The sequence below is a fragment of the Canis lupus genome, chromosome 20 (genome assembly GCF_003254725.2).
Source record: "Canis lupus dingo isolate Sandy chromosome 20, ASM325472v2, whole genome shotgun sequence".
NCBI lineage: Eukaryota > Metazoa > Chordata > Mammalia > Carnivora > Canidae > Canis > Canis lupus.
This window is the reverse complement of record NC_064262.1, coordinates 22,935,552-22,960,326: the sequence shown is the minus strand read 5'-3', so window position 1 is coordinate 22,960,326 and position 24,775 is coordinate 22,935,552. Positions and strand designations below refer to the sequence as shown.

Sequence of the window (24,775 nt, the reverse complement as noted above, 5' to 3'; positions counted from 1 at the left end):
GGCATCTGGGTGGCTCAGTGGTTGAGCATCTGCCTTCGGCTAAGGCTGTGATTCTGAGGTCCTGGGATCAAGTCCTGCATCAGGCCCCCCACAGGGAGCCTGCTTCTTCCTCTGCCTATGTCTCTGCCTCTTTGTGTCTCTCATGAATAAATAAAATCTTAACAATAAAATAAATCTACCAGATTGCCAAAAAGTATGTAACCATCAGACACACACACACACACACACACACACACACCTTAAAAATTGTTCTGGTATTCAAACAAAATATAAAAAGATTTATTCCAAAGCCATACCCAAAATGTACAAACAATGAAATGCATCTCAAGACTTAATAAAAAAAAACTCGTTACATTTAAATTTTATAACCATTTAAAGATCTTTTCCTCCCATATAAAAAGTCTGATAAAAGTTAATTCCAAAGTGTCAAATGTACTCTTGTTTATATAAAAAGCATTCTTTCTATAAATGCAAAATATTTAAATATAACAGGTGTATTATGAAATTGTCCTCAATTTCTGAAATTCTTCCTGTCTACAGAATTGCATTTCTACATACTTCTTAAGATGAGGTAAGAATATAGACATTAATAGTTTTTTCAGATACTTTCCTGGGATGTTTATACCTCTCTGACGAAAAGTGCAATGCTGCCTTTGCAATGCTTTTCAAGTGAAATCGTTTCCCAGTGGTTACTCACTACTTTGTACAAAGAGCAGCCATATCAGTCATTTAAAAATTCATATGTTGTAATTCTTTTTATGCAATTTTAACACCCAAATCAAAGCTATTACTACAGTGATTCACTACTTTCTTTACAGAGATTTTAATAAATATTCCTAAACTCTGAGGACTGTTCATAATCCTTTAAAGCAGGAGTCAGTGAACTTGTTCTGTAAAAGTCCAAAAAACAAATCGATCGGGTTTCTCAGGTTCCTTCTCTGTTGCACACACTCCCTCTCTTTCTCTTGCAATGCTAAAATGGTTTTTTTCTTTTTCAAATTCTCAGCTCTGCTAATCCTGTACTTGAAAAAACAGAAGTCATTCATCTCTAAATTAGATTTCTCAAGTGTTAATAAAATGTAAACTCCACATTTTGCAGCAAATGAAATCCATGGTTTCTGACCCCTGCATTGAAAGTTCATAAACAGTGAGAAATTAATCCTAAAGAGTCGGTCTGCATTTCAGATATCCTTTGTAATCAATGGCACTTTCTCATGGCTTCTTTTTCATTTTGAAATGGATAATTCACAGGTGTCTTCACTTTTTTTTTTTTTTCCGGTCTTTATTTTTGACAGGGGAAAACTCTCTTCATGTAGCTAATTTGAAGCCTGCAAACTCAAAGGGGAAACTCAAAGGGGAATACTTCCATGCTAAAAGAGGTAGATGCATATACACATAGGTGTATCCATGCACACTGGAAACGACCCTTTGGTACATCAGTTCAACATAAATGCTCTCCAGGACAAAGACGGAATGAGTGGAAACCAGCTAGAAGGTATCCAAAGAAGTCCTAACGGATGTTCTGATTTGCTTTTATCATATGTGGTTGCTACATTTTCGGAAAACACTATTTGCATATGAAATATGTTAGTATAAATTAATGCAGCAGCATGGTTTATACAGATTCTTGGTGCATATAACCTGGAGTTCTCTAAGCAGATACAGCAGAGAATTCTGTGGAAGTTAGTTTGGACTCTGAGAGGGTAAAACAGATGTTTATAATATTGTTTGATCTCTAACATGGAGTAGGCTACCTATAGCTTGGTACTGAGAATCATAACACTGTGTGCGTGTATGTGTTATATATTTTCCTTTCCTACCACATACACTGTTATGAACAGATTTTGGCAAATAAAAAAGCTTCTGTGAATTTACTCAAATATAACACAAACAAGTTGGAAGCCTCTAGAATTATAATCCCATGGTATCGTACAAAAGCATTTACAAATTCTAAAGCCAAGAAAGGTGAAAATTTTGGTATATCTAAGAAGCTCATATGTACTAAGTGAGCCTATGCCTTATTTTTGAACTATAAAGAGTAGTTTTCAGTGCAAAAATAGTATCTTGATAAATAGTTATGACACAAAAATCATAGGGAACAGTTAAAGACTCTAAAACACTTCAGTACTATCCTGAAGGCATGTTTTGGCATAGAAAAGGTAATTTGGGGCTAGGAAATAACAAGTTGTTTTACTGATTTAACTGGGAGTCTGGGTGGTGGAATGTTTAAACAAATAGACTTTTGCAAACAGATTCAGCACATTTATAGCTCATCACGTTTTTTCTTAAATGGCCACTTTGGGTGTTGTAATACGTGGTCTGCAGCCTGAAGGACGAGGTACATGAATTCTTCTACATCAAAAGAGTAGTTGGTAAATTTCGGATGTTCCCCCAAAGTTGGGTGGTGGCCCTGAGAAAACAAACCAAAACATAAATATGTAAGTCACTGAGGCCATGGTTTTCAGGGGTTTCAGTAAAATAAAATCATTTTACTTTGGCAAAGGCAAGTGTCCCAATAAAACTTTATTCATAAAAAGAGTGGTGGGCCAGATTTGGCCTACTGGTCTATAGTTTGCTGACCCCTCCTATATATATATATATATATTTTTTTTTTATTCATGATAGTCACACAGAGAGAGAGAGAGAGAGAGTCAGAGACACAGGCAGAGGGAGAAGCAGGCTCCATGCACCAGGAGCCCGATGTGGGACTCAATCCCGGGTCTCCAGGATCACGCCCTGGGCCAAAGGCAGGCGCCAAACCACTGCGCCACCCAGAGATCCCCCCTCCTATATATAATTTAATAGATCTTCCTAGGCCCAAATTTCCCAAAGTTGTCTTCTCAACATAAAGATATGGAGTGTTGAATTTCCCTTTTACCTCAACTTGCAAATATAAAATACAACTCATCGTTCCAGAGAAGAACAGTTTATCTTTGGAACGAAGTTTAGTGGTACTTTTTCACACTAATTAAATACTTTAAACCCATTAAAAGGCAAAATGAGGTGAAAAGGAAAACAAAAAAAGCAAAACAAGGTGAGTTTAGTCATTGAACTTTACCTTATCCTGAGGAAAGACTTTGTTCTGCCTTCGCCAAGTGATGTAGTGGACGCCTCTCAGCCTGGCCAGGTCCAAGTAACAGCGCTCATCTTCACAGTTGTACCTAAGGATGCAAGGTCACCCACACATGAGACTTGTGGCCAGGGGTTTGGCCAAACCAACACTTCTCTGGGAGATAACACATCTCTCAAGTGTGTTCCTATGAAAGGTTGCGTAACTACTACACGAGATAGATGGAGATTATTTTTTAAAGCTCCTCGTAACTAAGCTACCTTAACTTAAAAAAACCAAATGGGGGGATCCCTGGGTGGCGCAGCGGTTTGGCGCCTGCCTTTGGCCCAGGGCGTGATCCTGGAGACCCGGGATCGAGTCCCACGTCGGGCTCCCGGTGCATGGAGCCTGCTTCTCCCTCTGCCTGTGTCTCTGCCTCTCTCTCTCTCTGTCTCTATGAATAAATAAATAAAGTCTTAAAAAAAAAACAAAAAACAAATGGGATCAAGGAATGGAGGGAAATGAAGTTTATCAATAGGGCTGACCGCCTGTGAACTTGATATTATCTCCTAATACGTAGTCTACACACATGGACACGGACTTGCGTGTAGAGGGGGAGGCACCACATCCAAGGGCACAAAGCTAGGGAAGTACAAATAGTTGAACCTAGGTCTGCTGAGCTCCAAGGCCTAAGGATTATCAATATATCTCTTTCCTTCCTCCCTCTCTCCCTTCCTTCCTTTGCCTCCCTCTGGGAGAAATGATGCACTGAGATAGAATCCATAATTATTTGGCTATTTCTCAAACATATGTGTATTTCAAATATTTTCGCAGAATGTTGGAAGTTCACAACTTTTTCTCTAAATCATTTCCCATTTATATACCTAGTGAAGTTGTTTTTAAAATGATACCAGAGGGACACCTGGGTGGCTCAGTGGTTGAGCATCTACTTTAGCTCAGGGCGTGATCCCTGGGTCCTGGGATCAAGTTCTGCATCAGGCTCTGCAACAGGGAGCCTGCTTCTCCCTCTGCTTATGTCTCTGCCTCTTTCTGTGTGTCTCTCATGAATAAATAAAATCTTTGAAAAAATAAAATAAAAATAAAATGATACCATAAAATCTAGGTGTTTAGACACAAAGAGAGAAATGAGGTAACAGTAACTGCTATTGGCACATCCAGAACTAAAGATGAGGCTTAGTGTCCAGTGCAGAAGTACCCAAGGGGGAGGAGGCCATGTCTCCACCACCCACCCAGTTCATGGAGCATACCAGAAAGATCGTGTTCACCTTTAAGCCTCAGTTTAGCTGTGGATGAAATTAGTGAGCTTAAGGCAAAGTGGCCAGCTTATGTTTTAGAGCTCTTTCTGAGACATATGGGTTCTTGAACTTTTTTTTTTTTTTTTAAGATTTTATTTATTTACTTGAGAGAAAGAGCAAACATATGCGTGGGGTCGGAGAAGAGGCAGAGGGAGAAGCAGACTCCCTGCTGAGCAGGAAGCCCGATGTGGGACTTGATCCTAGGACTCTGGGATGATGACCTGAGCTGAAGGTAAACGCTTAACCAACTGAGTCACCCAGGTGCCCCAAACTCTCATTTTTTAATGTGGTAGAAAACACATCAAATTTACCATCTTGTTCATTTTTAAGTGCACAGTTCAGTAGTGTTACGTGTATTCACAGGTGCAGCCAATCTCCAGAAATTCCCCATCTTGCAAAACTGTAATTCTGTTCCACACAACATGAACTCTTCTTCTTCATTTTCATCCCCACACCAAGGGCCCCTGGCAACCACCACTCTACACACTATCTCTAGGAACCGGACTACTCTGGGCACCTCACACATGCAAAATCACACAGTGTTATGTCGTTTTGTGAGTGGCTTATTTCACTTAACATAATGTCCTCAGGGTTCATCCATGTTGTAGCATGTGACAGGATTCCCTTCCTTTATAAGGCTGAACAATGCAGAGGCATGCCCATATATTCCAAGCAAATATTCCATATTTTGCTTATCCGTTCATCTGCTGATGGACATTTGGGTGGCTTCCACATTGGCTATTGTGAACACTGCTGCCATGAACACAGGTCGGCAACATACAGGCTCCCTTTTACCATAATAATGACACAGAGGGCAGAGAGACAGTCACTGTCTGAGAGGCAAACAAGAACGAGCTCTGAGGACAGAAGTCACAGACTCACATCTCCCACATCATACTGAGATGGGGGGAAAGGGGTATTTGCTTGCTGTTTCCTTTCTAGAAGCTTATATGATGTGACTTTCCTGTAGTGATTAAATATTACGCCTTTTGAAGTTCTATGACAGTCTTGGCAGGCATTAAAAGCATCATTTGCCACCTTAAAACTGTCTCCAAACACTTACAGTTCAAATACGGCAGCCCAGTCTGGAAGAAAAAGTAAGTGGGTAAGACCAGCTCCATGCATTCCAATAAATATGTCCGTGTTGTGAGTGATCCTCAGCTGATCTAAAAACCCAAGTTCCCTGTGAGCATATAGAACAACAAAAGACAGATGGGGAGAAGAGAGAAACTGTTAAGATGACTTAGCTCATGACTCATGGTCAACAATATTTATACAAGTGCCGTTCCCAATTTAAATCATATTCCACTATGACTTTTTGCCAATTTAAAGCCTGTTCCAGTAATTAATAATTATTCAACAACTTAACATTATTTCTGAGTTAGCTCACTTTGTTTTAAACTTAAATGCAGGTATTTCATTTTTTTAAGATTTTATTTTTAAGTCATCTCCGTACAACGTGGGGCTTGAACGTGAGTTCAACAGTTGAGATCAACAGCTGCAAGCTCTACCCTGCCAGGTACCCCTAAATGCATTTATTTTAAAAGGAAACTTTTAGAGCTGTCTTAAATGAAAAGCCAGCAATACAGGACAAACAAAATTGTAAAAACAAATATAATCAAAGGAAAAAGAATCAAATCTAGGAAGATCCACAGCAAGGCAAAGCTCTGAACCTGAGGCCTGCTCTTTTTCTTTATGAAAAAAAAAAAGGGAAATGAGCAGGCACTAGAGAGATGTTATAATATAGGGGTATCAAGATGAAGCCTAGTTCTTTAAGATAATAAAAGGATTTTTAAAAATAAAATAAATTCTCCTTGTGTGACTGGAGTTTATTCAATGCCATCTGGGTATACCTAAAATTAGCTCAGACACCACCAGGGCATTGTCCTGCCTTTGCAACAGACTAATCCACAATTTTATGCACATTAAGATTGTAAAAGTACCATCTAAATACAAGACCCTAAAAGACATGCAAACTCTGAACAGAAAATCAATGCCAAAAAAGTCCACTGAAATGGCTGACAAGAAACACCGGAGTAAGTATAACCCTCTGAATACATTGAATGGAATTAGATCTCCCAGTCCTGCTTACCCAAAGGAAAAAAAAAAAGGCCAAGATTATTTTGGATTTAAGAAAAGAATGTGAATTCCCAGCTTCTCCCCTATTTTTTTTAAAGAGACTTTATTTATTTGAGAGAGACAGAGAGAGAGAGCACACAAACAGGAGGAAGAGCAGAGGGGGACGGAGAAGCAGACCCCATGCTGAGCACAAGGCCCAATGCTGGGCTCAATCTCATGGCCTGAGATCGTGACCTGAGCTGAAATCAAGAATCGGACACCTAACCGACTGAGCCACCCAGGCACCCCTCAGATCCCCCTCTTTAAGAGCTTCCTCTTGAAGTACAATGGAAACCCCACACCCCACACAGGGAAAGGAAGACAGGGGGCAGTATTACAGACGTCTCACACGAGGTACACGTGCCCTGGTTTCTCCAGGAATGCCAACTGATGCCAGGGGAAGGATGGGTACGTGCCCAGACAGATATAACCCTGGAGTCACCACCTGCGGACAACGTCTGAGGATAAGGAGGGAAGGCTCCATCTACTCTATCCCTCAGATTGGCAAGGTCTGAATTTATTGTCATTCCTCCTTCATCTAGGGAATCCTACATATCCTCAAAAACCAGTCAATGCCAGAGCCTTTGAGGTGCACCCCATCCCCAGATCTGTCAGCCTGACATCGGGCCTGCTTCTTCCTCCATGTCTTCCTGTGGCGATGATGGTAGCCACCACTGCACAGTGTAATTAGTAAGACAGGAATAGTTTTGCCACCCTTATAAAACTGGAGGGAGAGTGAGATGAGATAAAGCATACCAGTAAGTCTCAACAAATGGTAACCGTTCTCACGATTGCTGTTTATTTGTATTCAGTCTCTCTGGTCCTCAAGACCAGAGCCATGCCGCCCTCCGTAACTAATTCCTACTTCAAAGCCTGTGACCAGCTCATGGCAGGTACACGATAAAGACTTATTGGATAAATGAGTGGATGCATGATGAGTAAGGTGCGAACTCCTCTGCTTACAGTTAAGTTCTTTTTTTTTTTTTTTTTTGAAGTAGGCTCGATACCCAATGTGGGGCTTGAACTCACAACCCTGAGATCTAGAGTCACATGCTCTGCCAACTGAGCCAGCTACACGCCCCTCCTACTGTTAAGTTCTAATCTGTCTATAATAGATACCCATATGCTGGTATATGTATACTATTTCTTTTTTTTTTTCTTTTTCTTTTTTCTTTTTTTTTTACTTTTTCTTTTTTGACATAGAAACTGTTCACAGTGTTATATTTGGAGAACAAGACAATGACTGTGGGCGGGCAAGTGGAGGAAAGAAACGTTGTCTCCTTTCCTTTTGAGTTTTTTTCTAAACTGCTTGACTTTTTCAACCAGGAACAGGTATTATTTTACAGTGTTGTTGTTTTAATATCAACAGGGCTTACCTACACAAGAAATGTTAGGCATACTCAATCTTTTTAAGCCCTTTGCTTGTGTCAGAGTTTGAAAAGAAATACAGACACTTTGCAATATTTTTAGAAATCTCATATTACTCTATGACCCTCAAATTATTCCCATGTAACTAATTTTAAGCCAGGAGTTGAAACTCAGCAAACTAGCAGGACAAATGAGGCCAGGATTATCTTTTTTTTTTTTTTCAAAATTCAGGATTAGTTGCCACCTTTTTTTTTTTTTAAAGATTTATTTACTTATTATTGAGAGAGAGAGAAAGAGAGTATGACATGGGGGAGGGACAGAGGAAGAGGGGAGAGAGAATCTCAAGCAGACTCTGTGCTGAGCGTGGAGCCCAATGTGAGGCTTGATCTTAGGACCCTGAAATCATGACCTGAGCTGAAGCCAAGTCAGATGCTTTCCTGACTACACCACCCTGGCACCTCCCCACCTTAGGCCAAATTTTAAAAATTCAAAAATTTCTAATGAAAACGCAGATTAAAAAAAAGAAATATGGATTTATCACTTCTCTTGAACAATGAGGTGGTATACCAGAATACCAGACCCCACACAGGTGAAGAGCAACCACCCCTATGTGCCAAGGTCCTCACCTGTCAGGGCCCCCACCTGGTCCCTTCCCTCACTGATGCATCTGCTTGTCCGTCCCACCCCTCCCCGCCACACACACACACACACCCGGGTCTATCAGTGTCAACAGCAACCATTTGAAAAAACCCTATTGATCCCCTATTAACTCATCCAAGCAAAAGACGACAGTGTCTGCCCAAGAGTGGGATGTTACTTACTTATATTTGTAATCGACAATCTGAACCTCAAGTGTAGATACCGTTTTCAGTGCGTTTACCAGCTAAGGGAAAAAAAAAAAAAACACAGAATTTCTTTTCCTTCCTTCTCTTTTATTTTCCTTTGAGTCTGAAAATTTCTTATTTTCATACAAAACATTTTTCAGAACTTACTTATCATTTAGGTCTACCATCTTAATCTTTAACTGAGTTCACATGCAGATTCCAACCTTCGGTCACACAACCTCCCTAAAACCCATTCCCCCCAACACCCCCTCTCTACACCAGGTTGTCACTCAGGCTGAAAGCAGACAATTCCTGCTCAGCACAGAGGCCACTAGGTGTTTGCTGCTATTACCACTACTTACTACTTATTCCCTCAAGTTTCTAACATAAATTTGCTAGGTACCTACCTTGTTCCAGACTTTACGGTAAGAGTTCTCTCCCTATCCATTATCTCACTTCAGACAACTACTTGTGCTCTCAACTTTATCCTCTGAAAACACTAAATTCTTGGCAGAAAAATGTTTTCAATAGTTCTACACAGAAAAAAATTATTCTTTTAGCAAACAGCAACAAAGCAACAATTAACCTAGTATCAGAAATACAGCCATGGTTCTCTATGTCCATCACAATTAACCATCTTAACGCAACACTGTGGGTTGCTGCTATTCAGAAAATTTTGCTCCTTTATCCTGTTGCCCATTCTTGTACACTATAGGACTGCAACGGTAACAAAGTGTCACTTCAATTATGGGGGAAATGCCCAGTGCTTTGGGTGTTTGTCACTTAATCCTCACATGAGTCTCCCACCAAGTCAATATTATTATTACACCTATTATTTTTTAAGATTTAAAAATTTTAAATTATCTCTATGCCCAATGTGGGGCTCAAACTCACAACCCAGAGATCAAGTCATATGCTCCTCCAACTGAGCCAGCCTCAGGCATCCCCATATGTCTACTTTTTTTTTTTTTAACATTTAATTAATTTATTTATTTGAGAGAGAGAGAGAGAGAGTGAGCCCACATGTGAGTGGGGGTGGGGGAGGTGGGTGGAGAGAATCTCAAGCAGACTCTGAGCTGAGAGCAGGGAGCCCTACATGGGGCTCAAGCTCAAGATCTGAGATCATGACCTGAGCCGAAACTAAGAGTCGGATGCTTACCTGACTGAGCCTCTCAGGTGTACTCCACCCCTACCCCCGCATATGCTTATTTTTAATGATACAATGGAGGCTTAGAGATGTTAAGGAACTTTCCCAGGATCTTGTAGCTAGCAAAGGGCAGAGCCAAAATTAAATCTAGGTCATCTGACTCCAGAACCTGTGTTTTTAGTCAGTGCCCTAAACTCACCCATTTATAAAAAGCAATAGGCAGGGACTTCCATCCCCTCCCCTCCCCTGTTACAGACATATACACAGTCATAGAATGGAAGTTTCTCTCTCTAGACAGCCCCCAAACTCCCATGAAGATACTGCTTATGTCAAGGAGTTGAAGGAGCAAGGATAGGTTAGAATTCCGTTTTCCAGGAGTGAATTAATCCCAGTGCATGAGCCCTGGCCTTGTAATGAGATGGGCCCACATAAAAAGAATCTCTTGTTTCAGAGGGTCTCCGAGCAAACAGGCTCTTTTCTACAATTTTTAGTCACACTGTGGAAGTGGCCACAGCCCTCTGATGTGACTATCCAACCTTGAGGTTGGGCAGGATTGCAGGAAATGTCATTTTAATGAGAGCATCTGGGTTTTATTATTTATTCACGAAACAAGGTACAGTCGAAGGTGCTTTCTTCTCTGCTTGGTAGCTGCCTTTTCAAGTGATGCCAATGGGTGCTCTCTGGCTCAGAGTTCAGATCCAAATTGCCAAATCTCACCTGTGGGCAACATCGTTTGCACAATCTGTGTGACCAGATGCAAACACATCAGTGGCTGCATCACCTACTGGCACTACCCCTTTTTGCTGGACTGCTTTCCAGTGGTTTGATGCTGCTCCTTGGCCTTCTTGATGGACTGGGAACCAAGGTGGGTCAGCCTCCTCTCACATTTATTTGTGTTGGAGCAGTAGAGCTCTCTGGTTAAGAAGTAGGCTCAGCCCCTGACGACCCCGGCTCACCTCCCATTATTCTGCTTACTAGCTGGGTGACTTTAAGCAAGTTTTTAAACCTCTAAACCTCAGTGTTCTTGTCTAAAACAGAGTGTAATGATAAAATATACACCTCATGGGTTTGCTGGAAGCGTTGGAGAACATGCATGGGGAACATACAGCAATACGTTTGGCCCATAATTAGCACTCAATTTGTGATATCTCCACCAATATATACTATTGATATGCCTGTCCATGAGGCTTCCCATCCATCTACCTCAACACTGTATCACTTGATACATTTTTATTTTCAGGTCTTTAAAACATAGACACACACTGCTCATTTCTTCCACCCACAGCTTCCAATCAATGTCTCATTACACCATATGTTCATGTCCTCCATAATCCATATGGATCTCAAGACACTAATTACATAATTTTGATCAGCCTGTCAGGCATCCAAATTAATCTGTGTAAATCATTTTACCCATCCAAACCTGCACCCAGTCCCCTCCTACTGAGCTTTTCCCATCTTAGTTCCACTGACCTGCTCAAGCTAAAAGCCTGGGAGTTCACCTCTGATTCTCAATACCTTTCCTGACCTGACCTCACGTATACCTGCATATCCCCACAGGAAGTCTCCTAGACATGATCTCCGAGACAGATCTTGAATCCACTTACTCTGTTACCTCTGCTGTCACCGTCTTCATCTAAACTCTTACCGGGGCCACAGTGACAGCTCTAAGTGAATCCCCTGTTCCTACTCTTGCAGCCAAAGTAGTTTACAAATAAGTAAGCCAGTTCATGTCTCTGCCCATGCATTCATTTTCTACTAGCTGTTATGACAAATTTCCACAGATTCCACAGCTTACAAGAATGCAACTGACCCTTTCACTGTTCTACAGGACAGGAGTCCAACAGTGAGACAGACAGTTGTCTGCAGGGCTGTGCTTTCTGCTCCTTCTGGGGGCTCTAGGGGAGAATCAGTTTCCAGCTTCTAGAAGTCATTGCACTCCTTGACTTGGGGGTCCTTTCTCCATCCACAAAACCAGGAATGTGGCATCTTTCTGGCCCTGCTTCTATCCTCATGTCTTCCTCTTCCTCTTTCACTTTCGAGGAGGTGCTGAACTGAAATCCGGTCGGTGAGATGAATCCAGCTAAGCAAAGAGCTTTCCAGGCAGAGGCAAAAGATCTCTGGTGGAGACAGCTTATGCCCAATTTGTGAATCTATTGGGCCCTCCTGGGAAATCCAGGTTAATCTGTCCATTTTCAGGCCAGTTGATGGGCAACCTGAATTTCACCTGCAACTTTATCATCCTTATGCCTGGTAAACTAACCTAGTCACAGGTTCCAGGATTAGGGATTAGGACGTGGCCATCTTTTGGGGGCCCATGATTCTGCCTACCACACCCTGCTGAAAACTTCACAGTGGCTTCCCTCACACTGGAATCCAGCCCACCCATCCTCTCACCTAGGCCTATGAGGCTAAAAAGATATGGGACCTCCTCACACCCTGCCTGACTTCTCTGACCTCTGTGGGGTCATCTTCACCTCTTCCACTGTGCTACCTTCACACTGGTGACCTCTCCGTTCCTGGAGCACCTGAGGCTCTAGACACCATAGGCCATTTACTTCCCCCCCAGAGGCAGTCTCATTGGCTGGCTTCCTCTTGACTGGGTCTCTCCCCAACAGTACCTCTAAACACCTTACCTGACTGCTTCCCCCTCCCTCCTGTATCTCCTGCCCCAATAAATGTTGTTCTACTTCCTTTGTAGCACTGCCCACTACCTGAAATCACCTCACCTAGGGACTAGCTTACTTATTTCTTGTCTGTCATACCTTGAGAGCATAAGCTCTATGAGCACAGGGACCTTACCTATCCTGTTCCCTACTGTAGCTCCAGGGCCTAAAATATGGCCCAGGACATAGCAGGTGCTTAACACACTTCTGTGCAGTCAATCATACTATTGTGAGAACATCTTCCAGCCATGCTGTTTTAGGCAGGGGCCTTGCACGGTGATCTTATTTAAGTATAATGTGTGAGTTGATGCTATCAAAATGAATTTGAAAATCCGACAGGTGAATAGTTCCTAAGACACACAATCAGGAAAAAAATGGAGACTCTTCCAACTTAGCCTCTGGAGGCCACTGTATCACCACGTATCACTGTATCCACCAGCCCTCTCTAGAAATACTCTTGCATTTCTGCTGCTAGTTTGTCCAGAGGCAGAATGTTTGGCAATCTATGGCAGTAAAGGCAGGATTCAGAGAGCTTCTGTCTCTGTTTCCACTCTGAGTTGGGGGAGATGAATGTTTATGGTGATGTAAAGCTAGTTTGGGCAACTGGTGGTTTGCTGACTCCGAGTAGAAGTCCAATAAATGAACTGGGCATAGCCATCAAACTTTTCTAAAAGCTAATAATTTCAAATCAAGGCATTTAATGCAATGTATAAAAATATTAAATACATCAGTCACAGGAAGTTAAATTCAATATGATGATATTAAAAACACATACCAAAAACTAACCTCATTTTGGTTTAGGATTTTCCGGTATTCTGTGCTCCGTGCAAGTATGGTGACTCGGATTTTTCCGTCCTGTAGTCAAAAGGAAAAGGCAAAATCATGCTGTATATGCCTGCACAGATGAGTGAATGCTAGAACCTAAAATGTGATTCTCACAAGGGATGAAAGTCCATCAGGATACATTAAGGGAACTATTATGTTTTGAGCCTAATTCCTCCAGAGTTCTCTCAGGAAATAAAAATGCATCCACTTTAGCCACAGAAGACAAAACCTATTTACTACACTTGTTTGGTTGGCTGGGTGGAATTTTTGGCTGGGGTTTGTGGGTTGAGGAGGAGATTGAGGGGAGAACAAGGAGACGTGAGGAAAGACAGGGAAAGGGAAAAGGAGAAAAAAATAGCACAGATTTCCACTGTCCCTTAGTTTATTTGTCGTAGGTTGGTGATATCTGATTCGGATCACTTCAGGTGAGAAACTGTTAACCCAGAAAACACTGTCTTCAGATTCTTTTTCTGAAAAGGTGGCACTGATTTTTATTGAGGGTGAGAAGTCAGGCCTGCATCAGAACCCATAAGGGACTTCCTACCTTGGGTCCCTCCTGTGTGATGTTCAGTCTGTGTAGCACATGCTGGGAAAAAGCTCTGAATAATCCAGTGTTTTGACAGCCAGATATCTAACATGAAAACAACAGTTCATATTACAGTGAATAATTGTGCATTACTATTTAAGATGTTCTCAAGTTATATATACACGTTCTTTTAAAACCTATCAAGAACAGGGATGCCTGGATGGCTCAGTCAGTTAAGTGGCTGACTCTTGATTTTGTTTGAAGTCATGATGACACAGTCCGAGGATCGAGCCCCGAGTCCAGCTCCACGTTCAATGGGAGTCTGCTTGAGGATTTTCTCTCCCTTTTCCTTTGCCCCTCCCCACCAATTGTGTGCTCTCTCTTTTTCTGACTAAAATAAATAAATCTTAAAAAAAAAACTATCAAAAATAAATGTACAAATATGAATATGAACAACAGACATGCTTACCAAAGGGGTATTATAGAACAACCCGTATCGCATCCGGGGGAGTAAGGAAAAAACAGCTTCTTTAAAACATACCTAAGAATGAAGGTATTGTATGAGGTAAGAGGACCCAACTTCCACCACATCAAAATAGTACTTATAATTACAGAGAATAAATTTTAATTAATCTCTTTTTCGCATTGAAATATTTTCAAGAGCAAACTATTTCACTCAAGTGAAATTCATAATTTTGGAAAATCTAAAGGAAAAAAGTTTTTTTAACGCTACATGGTTAATAATTAAGAACGATTCAGTTATAAAAAAAGAAACTACCGAGTCACAAATCAATGGTAATAGCTAACAGAAACTCATATTAAATATTCATTTGATGAGTGAGTCATTTGTAATGATTGTTATTTACAGACATTTCAGGAAAGTTTCCAGTACCCTTTTGGAATCGTAAGTTTTCAAATGTATAACATCATAGTCAGTAAATGCTTTCCATGTGTCAGAGAACAGGTCACCATATCCATAGGAGCTCTGAAAGTGGAAACAAAATAGGTTAGGGCGACAAAAGGCTACAACGTGGCTTGTTAAAAGTGCAACAAAATATCTGAACCAGCTTGACAGTATTAAAAACTAATGATCCTAAACAAGCTCATAAAATTCATAGAAGAAAAACAGATTTTCATCTTAGGCCTGAACAAGTACCTAATTTGATGTAATGCCATCAGAAATAATCACCACGATTATAATCTTAGTGTGTTAAAAACATTTTGGTTTTCTACCCCATCCCTTTCTACACTCACGTCTCCGAATAGCAGTTAGTGTGGGGTTTTTTCCCCTGTGACTCTTCCAACCAAATCACAGACATACAGCATATACAGACACCAACCATCTGTACACACTTGGGTATTCATGGTGAGCAAAAATTATCAGGGTAAATGGGATATACTTTTGAAAAGAAATCTCAAAGTAAAAATATCCCTTGAAAGTTCTAACACTAAAATATGGAACATTATCCTATGAAATGATCTATTGACTAAAGAATAACATGTGATAATTCCTCATTAACATTAATAATAATTAGGAGCGCCTGGGTGGCTCAGTGTTGAGCATCTGCCTTTGGCTCAGGATGTGATCCCAGGATCCTGGGATCGAGTTCCACATCGGGCTCCCCACGGGGAGCCTGCTTTTCTCTCTGCCTATGTCTCTGCTTCTCTGTGTCTCTCATGAAAAAATAAATAAAATCTTTTAAAAATTATTATTATTAATAATAATAATAGTATCTTGCATATTTCCTATATCCCAAGCACTTAAAAATCATTAACACCCCACAAATTTAATGAGTTAGGTGATATCATTACCCCAGTTTTACAGATGAGGAAACTGAGAAATAAATTTAGGTAATTTGCATAAATGGTAGTGCTGGTGTGTTTGCAGAATTCAGATTAAATTCAGTCTGTTTGCTTCCAGACTCCAAGCTCTTAATCTCTGTATGGCAATTTGCCTCACAGCAGGAAGTAGTTCTTTCTAGTACATTTACTGAATGCATTTCATTTTTGAAAAGTAGAAATTAATTATGTGCTCCATCAGCTAAAGGAAAGAGATCAATTTATTTAAAAATGGTATAACTTAAATTGAAAACTTCAGTCAAAATAAATAAGAACTATGTATTGTGGGATGACATTCAAGGTCCACAGTGGGTTATACATTATGTTCATGTCTTTTTTATCATTATAGCATTCTTTTTTTCAGATTTTGAAATTTTTATGTTACACATATTAGAGTTATTTCAAAGTTATTGAGAACTGTTAGATGTAGTGATAAAATTTTTTTTTTCCTTCGATGTTTCTCCATTCCCATTCTAATAAAGGCCTTCTCAACACCATCAAAAATGAAATGTCCCTATTCTGGTTCAATAATAAATAAAGGGCAATTAAAAGAAGTGATTCTAGATGATTTCTTGAGATAAAATACCTCAGATAAAATAAGATACCTTTGAAAGGAAAAATTAATAATAAAATACAGCAATCCTGACTGATCCCTTTCCAGGGAAATCATGTATTATTCAGTAACCACCAGCTCCGGAAGCTTCTTATCTACACCCCTCAACTTCAAATTATCTGCCACAGGGGAAGGACGGACTTCTTTCTAGTCTCATGTTGAAGAATATTTGGATATTCTTAAAGATGTCATAAAACTTCCTCCTGTGTATGTCTCCAACTTAAACACGCATCTAACCTATGACTCAGAAATTCTCCTTCCAGGAATGCATCCTACAGAAATGCTGGGAAGAGGTCATAAAGACATATGTCTGTGGAAAGAATGTCACTGCATTTCCATAAATAGCACAAAAATGGAAACTAAGTATGATTGGGGTGAGGGCCTGGAGATCATACACATACCCTGGCACATATCAAATACCAGAACCTCCGTAACATCCACCAAATTGAACACCATGTAACCACTGAAAACAATTAAGAACCCTACATGTACCCACTTGGAAAGATGGCCCCTGATATAATATTAAGTTCACAAATATGAGAGCATATTTTCTGTAAGGATCTAATAGAAACATTCCCTGACACAAATTGTATTATATCCTTATATAAATCCTTACATAAACTTTGGATAAGCATGTATTTATATTTGCTAAAGTCTTGCAAAAGATTCATACATGGTAACTGTAGTTAGTTACCTTTGAGTGAAATGGGGAAGAAAAGAAGGTAAGGAGACCTTTTTCTTTTTCTTTCTTTCTTTTTTTTTCTTTTTTACATCCCCATGACTTACTTATTTTATAATTGGATATCTGTACTTCTTGATTCCCTTCATCCATCCTGTCCAACTTCCAACCTCCTCCTCTCTAGGGACAGGAGACTTGTCTTAACTTTACATACTTCTGTGTTGTTTGAACCCATTACAAACAGGTGTTATTTGCAAAATTAAAAATAATAATAATGAAGCTATACTACCACTCAGCACAAGGAAATGTGGAAAGCCTGCAGTAAGTTCCCTTTTATTCATTCTGCTGAGTGAGAGCAACCTTGCTGTGGCCAGAAATGCATCTGCAGGACTGTCCCTCTGTGCATCTCTGGGGGCTGGTGGCCTTGCCCAGCTCACCAAGGAAGCCATGTGCCTGAGGAGAGGCCAAAATGCTAAGACTGGAGAGGATGAGAGGGAAGGCCCACTATGTTTCCTTGAGAGGACTGTTTATAAAATGTCACTAAGATGTGGACAGTGACCACAGCCACCGCTTGTTCTTCTCCCAGGCACGCTGCTCAACCCTGGCTTGGAGGCTACAGCATTCACGGGGGGGAGGTTTGCATCACTATCTTCCTAGGGGCTGCAGTGTCACTTCATCCAAAGCCTTACCAGCAAGAGAAAAAAGTGAAGCCACACGACACCTTAATGCTGTCCTCATCCAACCTACCGTGTCCTGTGGGCCTCAATTCTGGAGCTACTTGGCAGACTTACTTGTCCCAAGAACCTGACTGAGCATCTAGTAAAGACCTCTGTGCCCAAGTACACAGGTTTGAAGGGTCTGCACAGAGAATACCAAAGGAGGGACGTAATAGCAGGGTGGCAACTGTGCGTGGCTAAATCTGGCCTGTCTGTGCCTGCCTAGCATGGTCAGACTGCCCTAACATCATGCACTCAGTTAACTGAGTAACCTGGGACTTCACGGTGGCTGGACGTGTGATCTATGCCCTCCCAGCAGGTGCAGAGAAGGGGAGGGTTGTATAAGTTGGCTCAGTTTAACTCAATCTGCTTGAGGAAGACATGGCAAAACATGCAACAAGAGATAAGGAAGCTTCTGGAAAAGTGTCTAAAAAGCTTTCCATCAACTTAATCTGATCTGCAGGGAACTAGAGGGAGGGGACAGAGCACAGTGGTTTCAGGGCACAGGACTGGGGCCTGGCTGCCTGACTTGGAGCCCTTACGGTATCCTCTCAGAACACCTGCCTGTGGCTCAGCCTCAGCTTCCTCAAATAAAAACCCTACCTCACAGAGCGCTGTAAGCATTAAATGAGATAACACCAGTTATCTCAACCATTCCGAGTTAATCATTCAGTGCTTCTGATAGCTAGTGATGGCAGCCTGGAAGCATTTCTACAGAGAGAGGAGGAGAAAGGAAATGCTGTGCCCTCTGCTCAAAAAACATTTTCAAGAATGGAAACTATGTTGGTAGCCACATTGGCCCATGAGAGGGAAATATAAATCCTTGCAAAGAAAAAAAATCAAAAAAGAACGTTAACAGGCCAAGAATTATTAACCAGTTCTCATGGGACTTTGGGTCCATGGAGCTGTGATAAAGAAAACCTTTCTATGCAGCTCTACTATGAGCCTCCTGTCTGCGAAAAAAAAGACACTGATGAAGCCATTTCCCCTTCTGCACAAGAAGGTGACCCTCAGATAACTGGCTCTCATTTCCTGTTCTCCGGAAATAAAGACGACACGTGTCAACTGTCTTTTTAGGTAAAACACTACTTGTGATTTGTTTATTTTAATATTTTATATATTTATCTGACACAGAGAGAGCACACATGGCAGGCAGAAGGAGAAGCAGGCTCCCAGCTGAGCAAGGAGCCCGATGTGGGACTCGATCCCAAGACCCGGGAATCATAACCTGAGCCAAAAGCAGATGCTTAACCAGCTGAACCACTGAGGTGCCCCACTACTTGTGATTTAAAAAGAGGCTTGATGGGTACGTTGCATCTGGACTGGGGAAAGGTACAATGACTTTTGGAACTTGCAATATGGTATGGGGATCCTGGGGCCTCGGCCAGTTTGGCTGGTGTGCAGGAGATATTGGTCCCTGTGGGGCATGAGATGCCGGTACCTGCCCCAGGTGGTTCCCAGCCCCTCACATCTGAGCTGTGCTCTTCAGAGGAAATGCCTGAAGCTGCCCTCCCAGCAAGCTGTGGTCCCCCTGCAAGAACGATAGGCCAAGCAACTTGTGAGTTGGTATGTCTAGCTGAACTTTAGATGATCTCTAGTGGCTGTTCCAACTTTACAGTTGAGGCAGCCTGCCACGTACATCATAAACCACTTGTTCTCCCTATCATTGTCATTGTCACAGTCAACATACAAAGTACATGTGCTATGTGCCAGCACTATGACTGGTTATAAACTCTACGGTTTGTCCTCAAGAAGACACTGATCTAGATACCAGAATTGTCCCATTTCACAATTGAGGAAATTGGGGCAACTTTAGGAGTTACCTTGGCAGGTGGAGCAGGATATGGGAAGAAGCAGGGAAAAGGGCAGCAAAGAAAAAAAAAAAGAGAACAGTCTGTGCTAAAAACAACTAAGCAAACAGCAGGTATAATTCAGGACATACATGTCTTTATGCTTATGCCTAAGACTCACCCTTGTTAGTGAGCTGATACACACAGCATTGTCACCGAGCAAGTAGCAAAGGGGAGCTCTACAATCAAGCAAAGGTGAATGGCAATTACAGGAAGCCACACTGTAAAACAGAGGCAAGCTCTCCCCATGGGGGTCAGGTGGGTGGTCAGAGAGGGTAAGCAAATGAAGCCTTCACACGTGTGTCTCAGAACACTGAGCATAGGTCTCTGGACCTCTGCCTTCCCAAAGGGGAAAAGTAATCTTCCACTGTTTCATTCTAAAATTCAAAAAACAGGGGTGCCTCGGTGGTTCAGTTAAACATCTGCTTTTGGCTCAGGTCACCATCCCTGGTCCTGGGATCAAGCTCCGCATAACATGGGGCTCCCCGCTCAGCAGGGAGCTTGCTTCTCCTTCCCCTTCTGCCGCTCCCCCCACTTGTGCTCTCTCGCTCTCTCTCAAATAAATAAATACAAATCTTTTTAAAAATTCAAAGAACAAAGTTATATACAGGCAAAGGTACCTGCCTATAAGTATGCGGACATGTACATGCAGATATATGTTCACACCCATCTGCACATTTATGTAGATGTGTATATATTCCAATGCGGGTGTCATAGAAAATTCCATTTCACCACATCAGAGCTACACAGTTACTGAGCCAGGCAAAGAAAAAGCTGAAGCAGAGAGCGCATTCTTACTTACGGTGTCCCACATCACGATGTATACATCTGTGCTGAATGAATTATTAACGTGCTGCGTAATATAAAGATTGACAAAATCACAGAAGTGGTGATACATGTTAACGCCTAGTATTGGAAAAAAAAACTATATTAATTAACCCCAAAGAGCAAAGGATTCAACAATTTTTATTCTACCCCAGCTATTTACAGGGTGATAGACTTTAAGCTGAAAATAATTGGGAGAAAAAAATAAGAGTTTTTCCATACACAAAAGGATCTGTATTCAGGTAGTCCTCAATTAAGAGTATGTTCAAAAATTCACTGTAAAATTGGCTATTTAGAAATCAGGAATGCAGGGGGGCCTGGGTGGCTCAGTCACTTAAGCATCTGTCTTTGGCTTAAGAAATGATCCCAGGGTCCTGGCATGGAGTCCCTCATCGGGCTCTCTGCTCAGTGGGGAGTCTGCTTCTCTCTCCTTCTGCCCCCCCTTGCTTGTGGCTCTCCCTCTCTCTCTAATAAATAAAATCTTTAAAAAAATAAAAAGACCCGCAGCCCTGTATAACTTGAAGGTGTATACAGCATAATGACCTGACTTACAGACCTGCTTTTTCGCATATACACTAAGCAACAAGTGATCAGTAAATTACAACAACAACTAAAATAACAGAAGTTTATTTAGCTCAAAATGGAGAACTATAAGACCATGAATGCTGATTTTATTTTTTATGATCACTTATTTTTAAAAATCAATTAAGCAATATCTATTTATCATAGAAGTATTGACACTGATGGCCCTATTAACATTTTGGTATTTTTCATTCCTGTCTCTTGTTTTCCGTTTTTTCACCACTGTTTACAGCATTGCTTCTAAGGAAAATATTAGCCAAGTATCATTTAAAAGGGCTCAGTGTCTCATGTTCTAATTGAAAGAGCATGAACCTTGGAATCAGAAGCACCGGGCTGAATCCAGCTCAGCCATTCATGAGCAACATTCTCAGATGAGTTGGTAAAGTGCTTAAGCTTTAGCTTCTCTACCGGAAAGAGGCAATCCTTAACTTAGGTGCCAGCTTTGTTAGGAGACATCCAAAGATCATGTACTGCACCTAAAAGCACCCGGCCCCGTGCATGGCACACAGTGAAACCGTAATGAAGACGACCTGGATCCTGCTGGCTCAAACAGGGGCAAGGGGAGTGTGGGTGCAACTATTTCTAAGTTGGTAAGTCCGTCAGTCTAAAGAAACCAAACATGCACTCTTTCGACTTAAGTATGCAGGACCCAGCGTCCAACCTGGCAATATGTATATCTAAGTGGCATGAAATTTCAAGAACTGACAATGTGAAACATGTATTTGAAAGACAGAAAATAAATAAATAAATAAATAAATAAATAAATAAATAAATAAGAAAGACAGAAAATGTTGACTGAATGAAAAACAGTGACTCTCAAAAGCAGAAATCACAACATATTCTGACTTCACTCCCACAGTGAGTAAGAATGTTCTACGCCTGAAAATAAGAGTAAAACATTCTCAGTTTCTGTAAGTCAGGTCATTATGCTGTATACACCTTCAAGTTATACAGGGCTGCAGGTCAATTACACCTCAGTGGAACAGAAAGAAAAAAGGGAAGAAAATTCTTTTAAACTGGTATCTCAGATGAATATTTGGAGACACTCCTTTAATCATTCAGAACCATTTGGCAAAGAGCATATTTTCAAATTCATGAGAAAAAGAAAGTTCTGTGACAACACATCCTTATTTCAGGGTGAGCACACTCTCTCATGTGTCATCCAGCAAGTTCGTAACGTGGACTGAGGAACGGAGCCCAGACTGGTGCTCAGTGGTACAAGGATTTTTCAAGGAGGGAGAAAATGCAGGTTCCGTGCTCAAGAAATGTGCCCCTAAATAAGTCTGTGTTCTGTTAAACCTCATTCTCTCATGGTTAAGAGTCAATGTGGAAAGGGAAACGGGATGAGGGTGTAAGTCAGAAGAAAAAAGCAGAATTTCGAATAAAGGAAAGAAACAGCCCAGGTCTACACTCACCTATTATTCCCATTTTACATACTTAGCTACTTGAGTACCACAACCCATTTAACAACTCCCACGCATCTACCTCTTTTGCAGGCAGATCACAGCATTTGCTTGGCTCCTTTTTAATTTGCATATTTAAAAAATGAGTCAGGACCTTGAACACAGCATTCTTGCTCACTCTTAGTTCAAAAACCTCAACTTGTCTGATTTCTGAACCTAATACTTTGTTATATAAGAATTACAGTTTCAGGAGGCAGAGCACACTAAAGATATAATCAATAAATTATAGTAATTCTGAAACATTCGTGACAGAGGGCTCTCTGTATTTCACTGGAAGCCCAGCCTCTCGTGCATTTTGATGTAGTGTGGCAGTTATCTTCACCTCTCATAATGAGACACAGAATGTGGCCTGGCCCACATTTCCCCTCTCCAGGGCAACTGGTTCACAGAGTTAAAGCTGCACTTGCAAGCTGACAGTCAGAAGCTCTAAGTAGAAATGGGAAAATAATTCTAAATTTAACTTCTTTTTTATCCCCCCAAGTATATACTGCAGTACTGACTTCCAGAGGAATTTTAAGTTCACTTCAGTCAGGGAAACGGTTTTAGAAAGTTTGCCAGAAGAGCTCAGTGGGCATTCCTTTTCTACCCACAAGTATACACATAGTTTTTACTTTTAAATTTTTTCTAATGAAGCACAACACAAATCAAGTGATTAGAGAAATCAGATGGGGCAAATTTAGTTCCAGAAGGTGTCCATGTATCTTTTTCGTTCATCTTTTGATTCTGAGTGAGTCATGTGATACAAACGTGCAGGTTTCCTCTAAAATACCAAACGTATTATATAATGGGAAGTTCAAACCAGCTTACTTCTTCAGAGAAGAAAGCAAAACCCAAACCCACTACTTATGTCCCACAGACTCCCAGAAAGTCACAGGAAATTACTACATACACATGTCAAAAAAGGAACAAAGCCTCATTCACCAATAAATAAGTAACAGATACATTTAACTTCTCACCTGCATCCAGTTTCATGAAGTAGGTTGGTTTTTCAATAACAACGTCACATTTAGCATCTTCTATAGGCCTGAAGTTGAGCTCAGTATAGCTCTGCAGCTCAGCAAACCTGGAATAATGAATTGGGAAATGGTTTCAAAGGGGTCCTCTTGAACATCAGACTGCAACACTGTAACTTAGGATCTGCTCATTATGGGGGTTTTCTTTCTAGTATATACTCTTATGAAGATGTGGAACTTCTCCAACATACTAATACTTATATAACTTGATACAAATTTTAATGCTGATATAAAGAACAAAAATGACTTCAAATTTCAGCCTCAGGTGCAAGATAAACTGGGAATTTTCTAGACAAGAAGAAATTTACACATTGAATTGGCTAAATAATCTACCAGTAAAGTGGGAAGATTCAAAAAGGCGTCCTGTGATCTTGTGATAGCCTTCTTGGATGCTGAGACAGATGGCATTCCAAAAATTATTGAGTGCCTCAGAAAGACAGCACACAGCTAAGCTTCCCAGAAGAAAGTAAAGTCTTTTTTCTCAGAAAATATCTTTGGATACCACATGGCACAGTTTTCTTCCTTATAAAAGAAGACAATCGCAAGCATGTGCCAAGAGATATTTAGAGTTAACCCAAAGATTGTTTGTAACCCTTCACCTTTGAGACCACAACTGATGTAAACTAATATCAAATAAATCCTTTTAAATATGAACCATGCTGAAATATTGTAGTGGCTTCAAAATATGTCCACAAATCCTTTGATACTTCTCCCTTTAAGAGGTAGAGATTAATGCCCTCCCCTTAAGTTCGGGCTGGACTTAGTGATTCACTTTTAAGGAAGAGAATATAGCAGAAATGATGGTATGTGATTTTTGAGATTTGGGTATACAAAGACCAAAGCCTCCATCCTAGGGCATGTGTTTGGTCTCTTGTAGGCACACTTGGGTCCTCTCTTTCAGGGAACTCAGCTGCCATGCTATGGGTAGCACTAAAAGAGAGGCCCACATGGCAAAAAGATGACACCTCTAGCCAACAGACAGAGACAAACTGAAACTTAGACCATGAGTGAGCCTAGAAGCAGAACCTCTAGGCCGAGTTGAGCCTAGAGATAGCTACAGCCCTTGTCAATAGCTGAACGTCAACCTCATGAGACATCATAGGCCAGAACCAGGCAGCTAAGCTGCCTTCAAATCCTGACCATCAGAAACTTCATGAACTCATAAAATGTGTTGTCTTAAGCTGTTAAATTTTGTAGTAATTTGTTATCAAACAGATAATAAATAAAAATATACCCTAGCTTATATTTTGGAGTAATTTGTTACATGGCAATAAATAACTAATATAAATACACCTTAGGGAACTTCTAACCTTTTGGAATCAGATACCGAAATGTACTAAGAATCAAAAGGCCCAC

The 24,775-nt window shown here is 40.9% G+C and overlaps 1 protein-coding gene across 6 annotated transcripts in view; it reads right to left on the bottom strand.

Annotated features, from left to right (window-relative positions):
* Positions 1-257: 257 nt before the first annotated feature.
* Positions 258-24,775, bottom strand: part of EOGT (EGF domain specific O-linked N-acetylglucosamine transferase) — a 36,054-nt gene continuing 11,536 nt past the window's right edge. For all 6 annotated transcript variants that reach the window (XM_025456531.3, XM_025456528.3, XM_025456532.3 and 3 more), the window contains 10 exons: positions 23,363-23,469; positions 20,339-20,442; positions 14,732-14,824; positions 14,309-14,380; positions 13,858-13,944; positions 13,275-13,343; positions 8,673-8,734; positions 5,429-5,548; positions 3,059-3,161; positions 258-2,410 (listed from right to left, as the gene is read on the bottom strand). In XM_025456531.3, the coding sequence (XP_025312316.1) occupies positions 2,264-2,410; positions 3,059-3,161; positions 5,429-5,548; positions 8,673-8,734; positions 13,275-13,343; positions 13,858-13,944; positions 14,309-14,380; positions 14,732-14,824; positions 20,339-20,442; positions 23,363-23,469 (964 nt within the window). In that variant the 3' untranslated portion in view covers positions 258-2,263. The remainder of the gene's footprint in view (positions 2,411-3,058; positions 3,162-5,428; positions 5,549-8,672; positions 8,735-13,274; positions 13,344-13,857; positions 13,945-14,308; positions 14,381-14,731; positions 14,825-20,338; positions 20,443-23,362; positions 23,470-24,775) is intronic.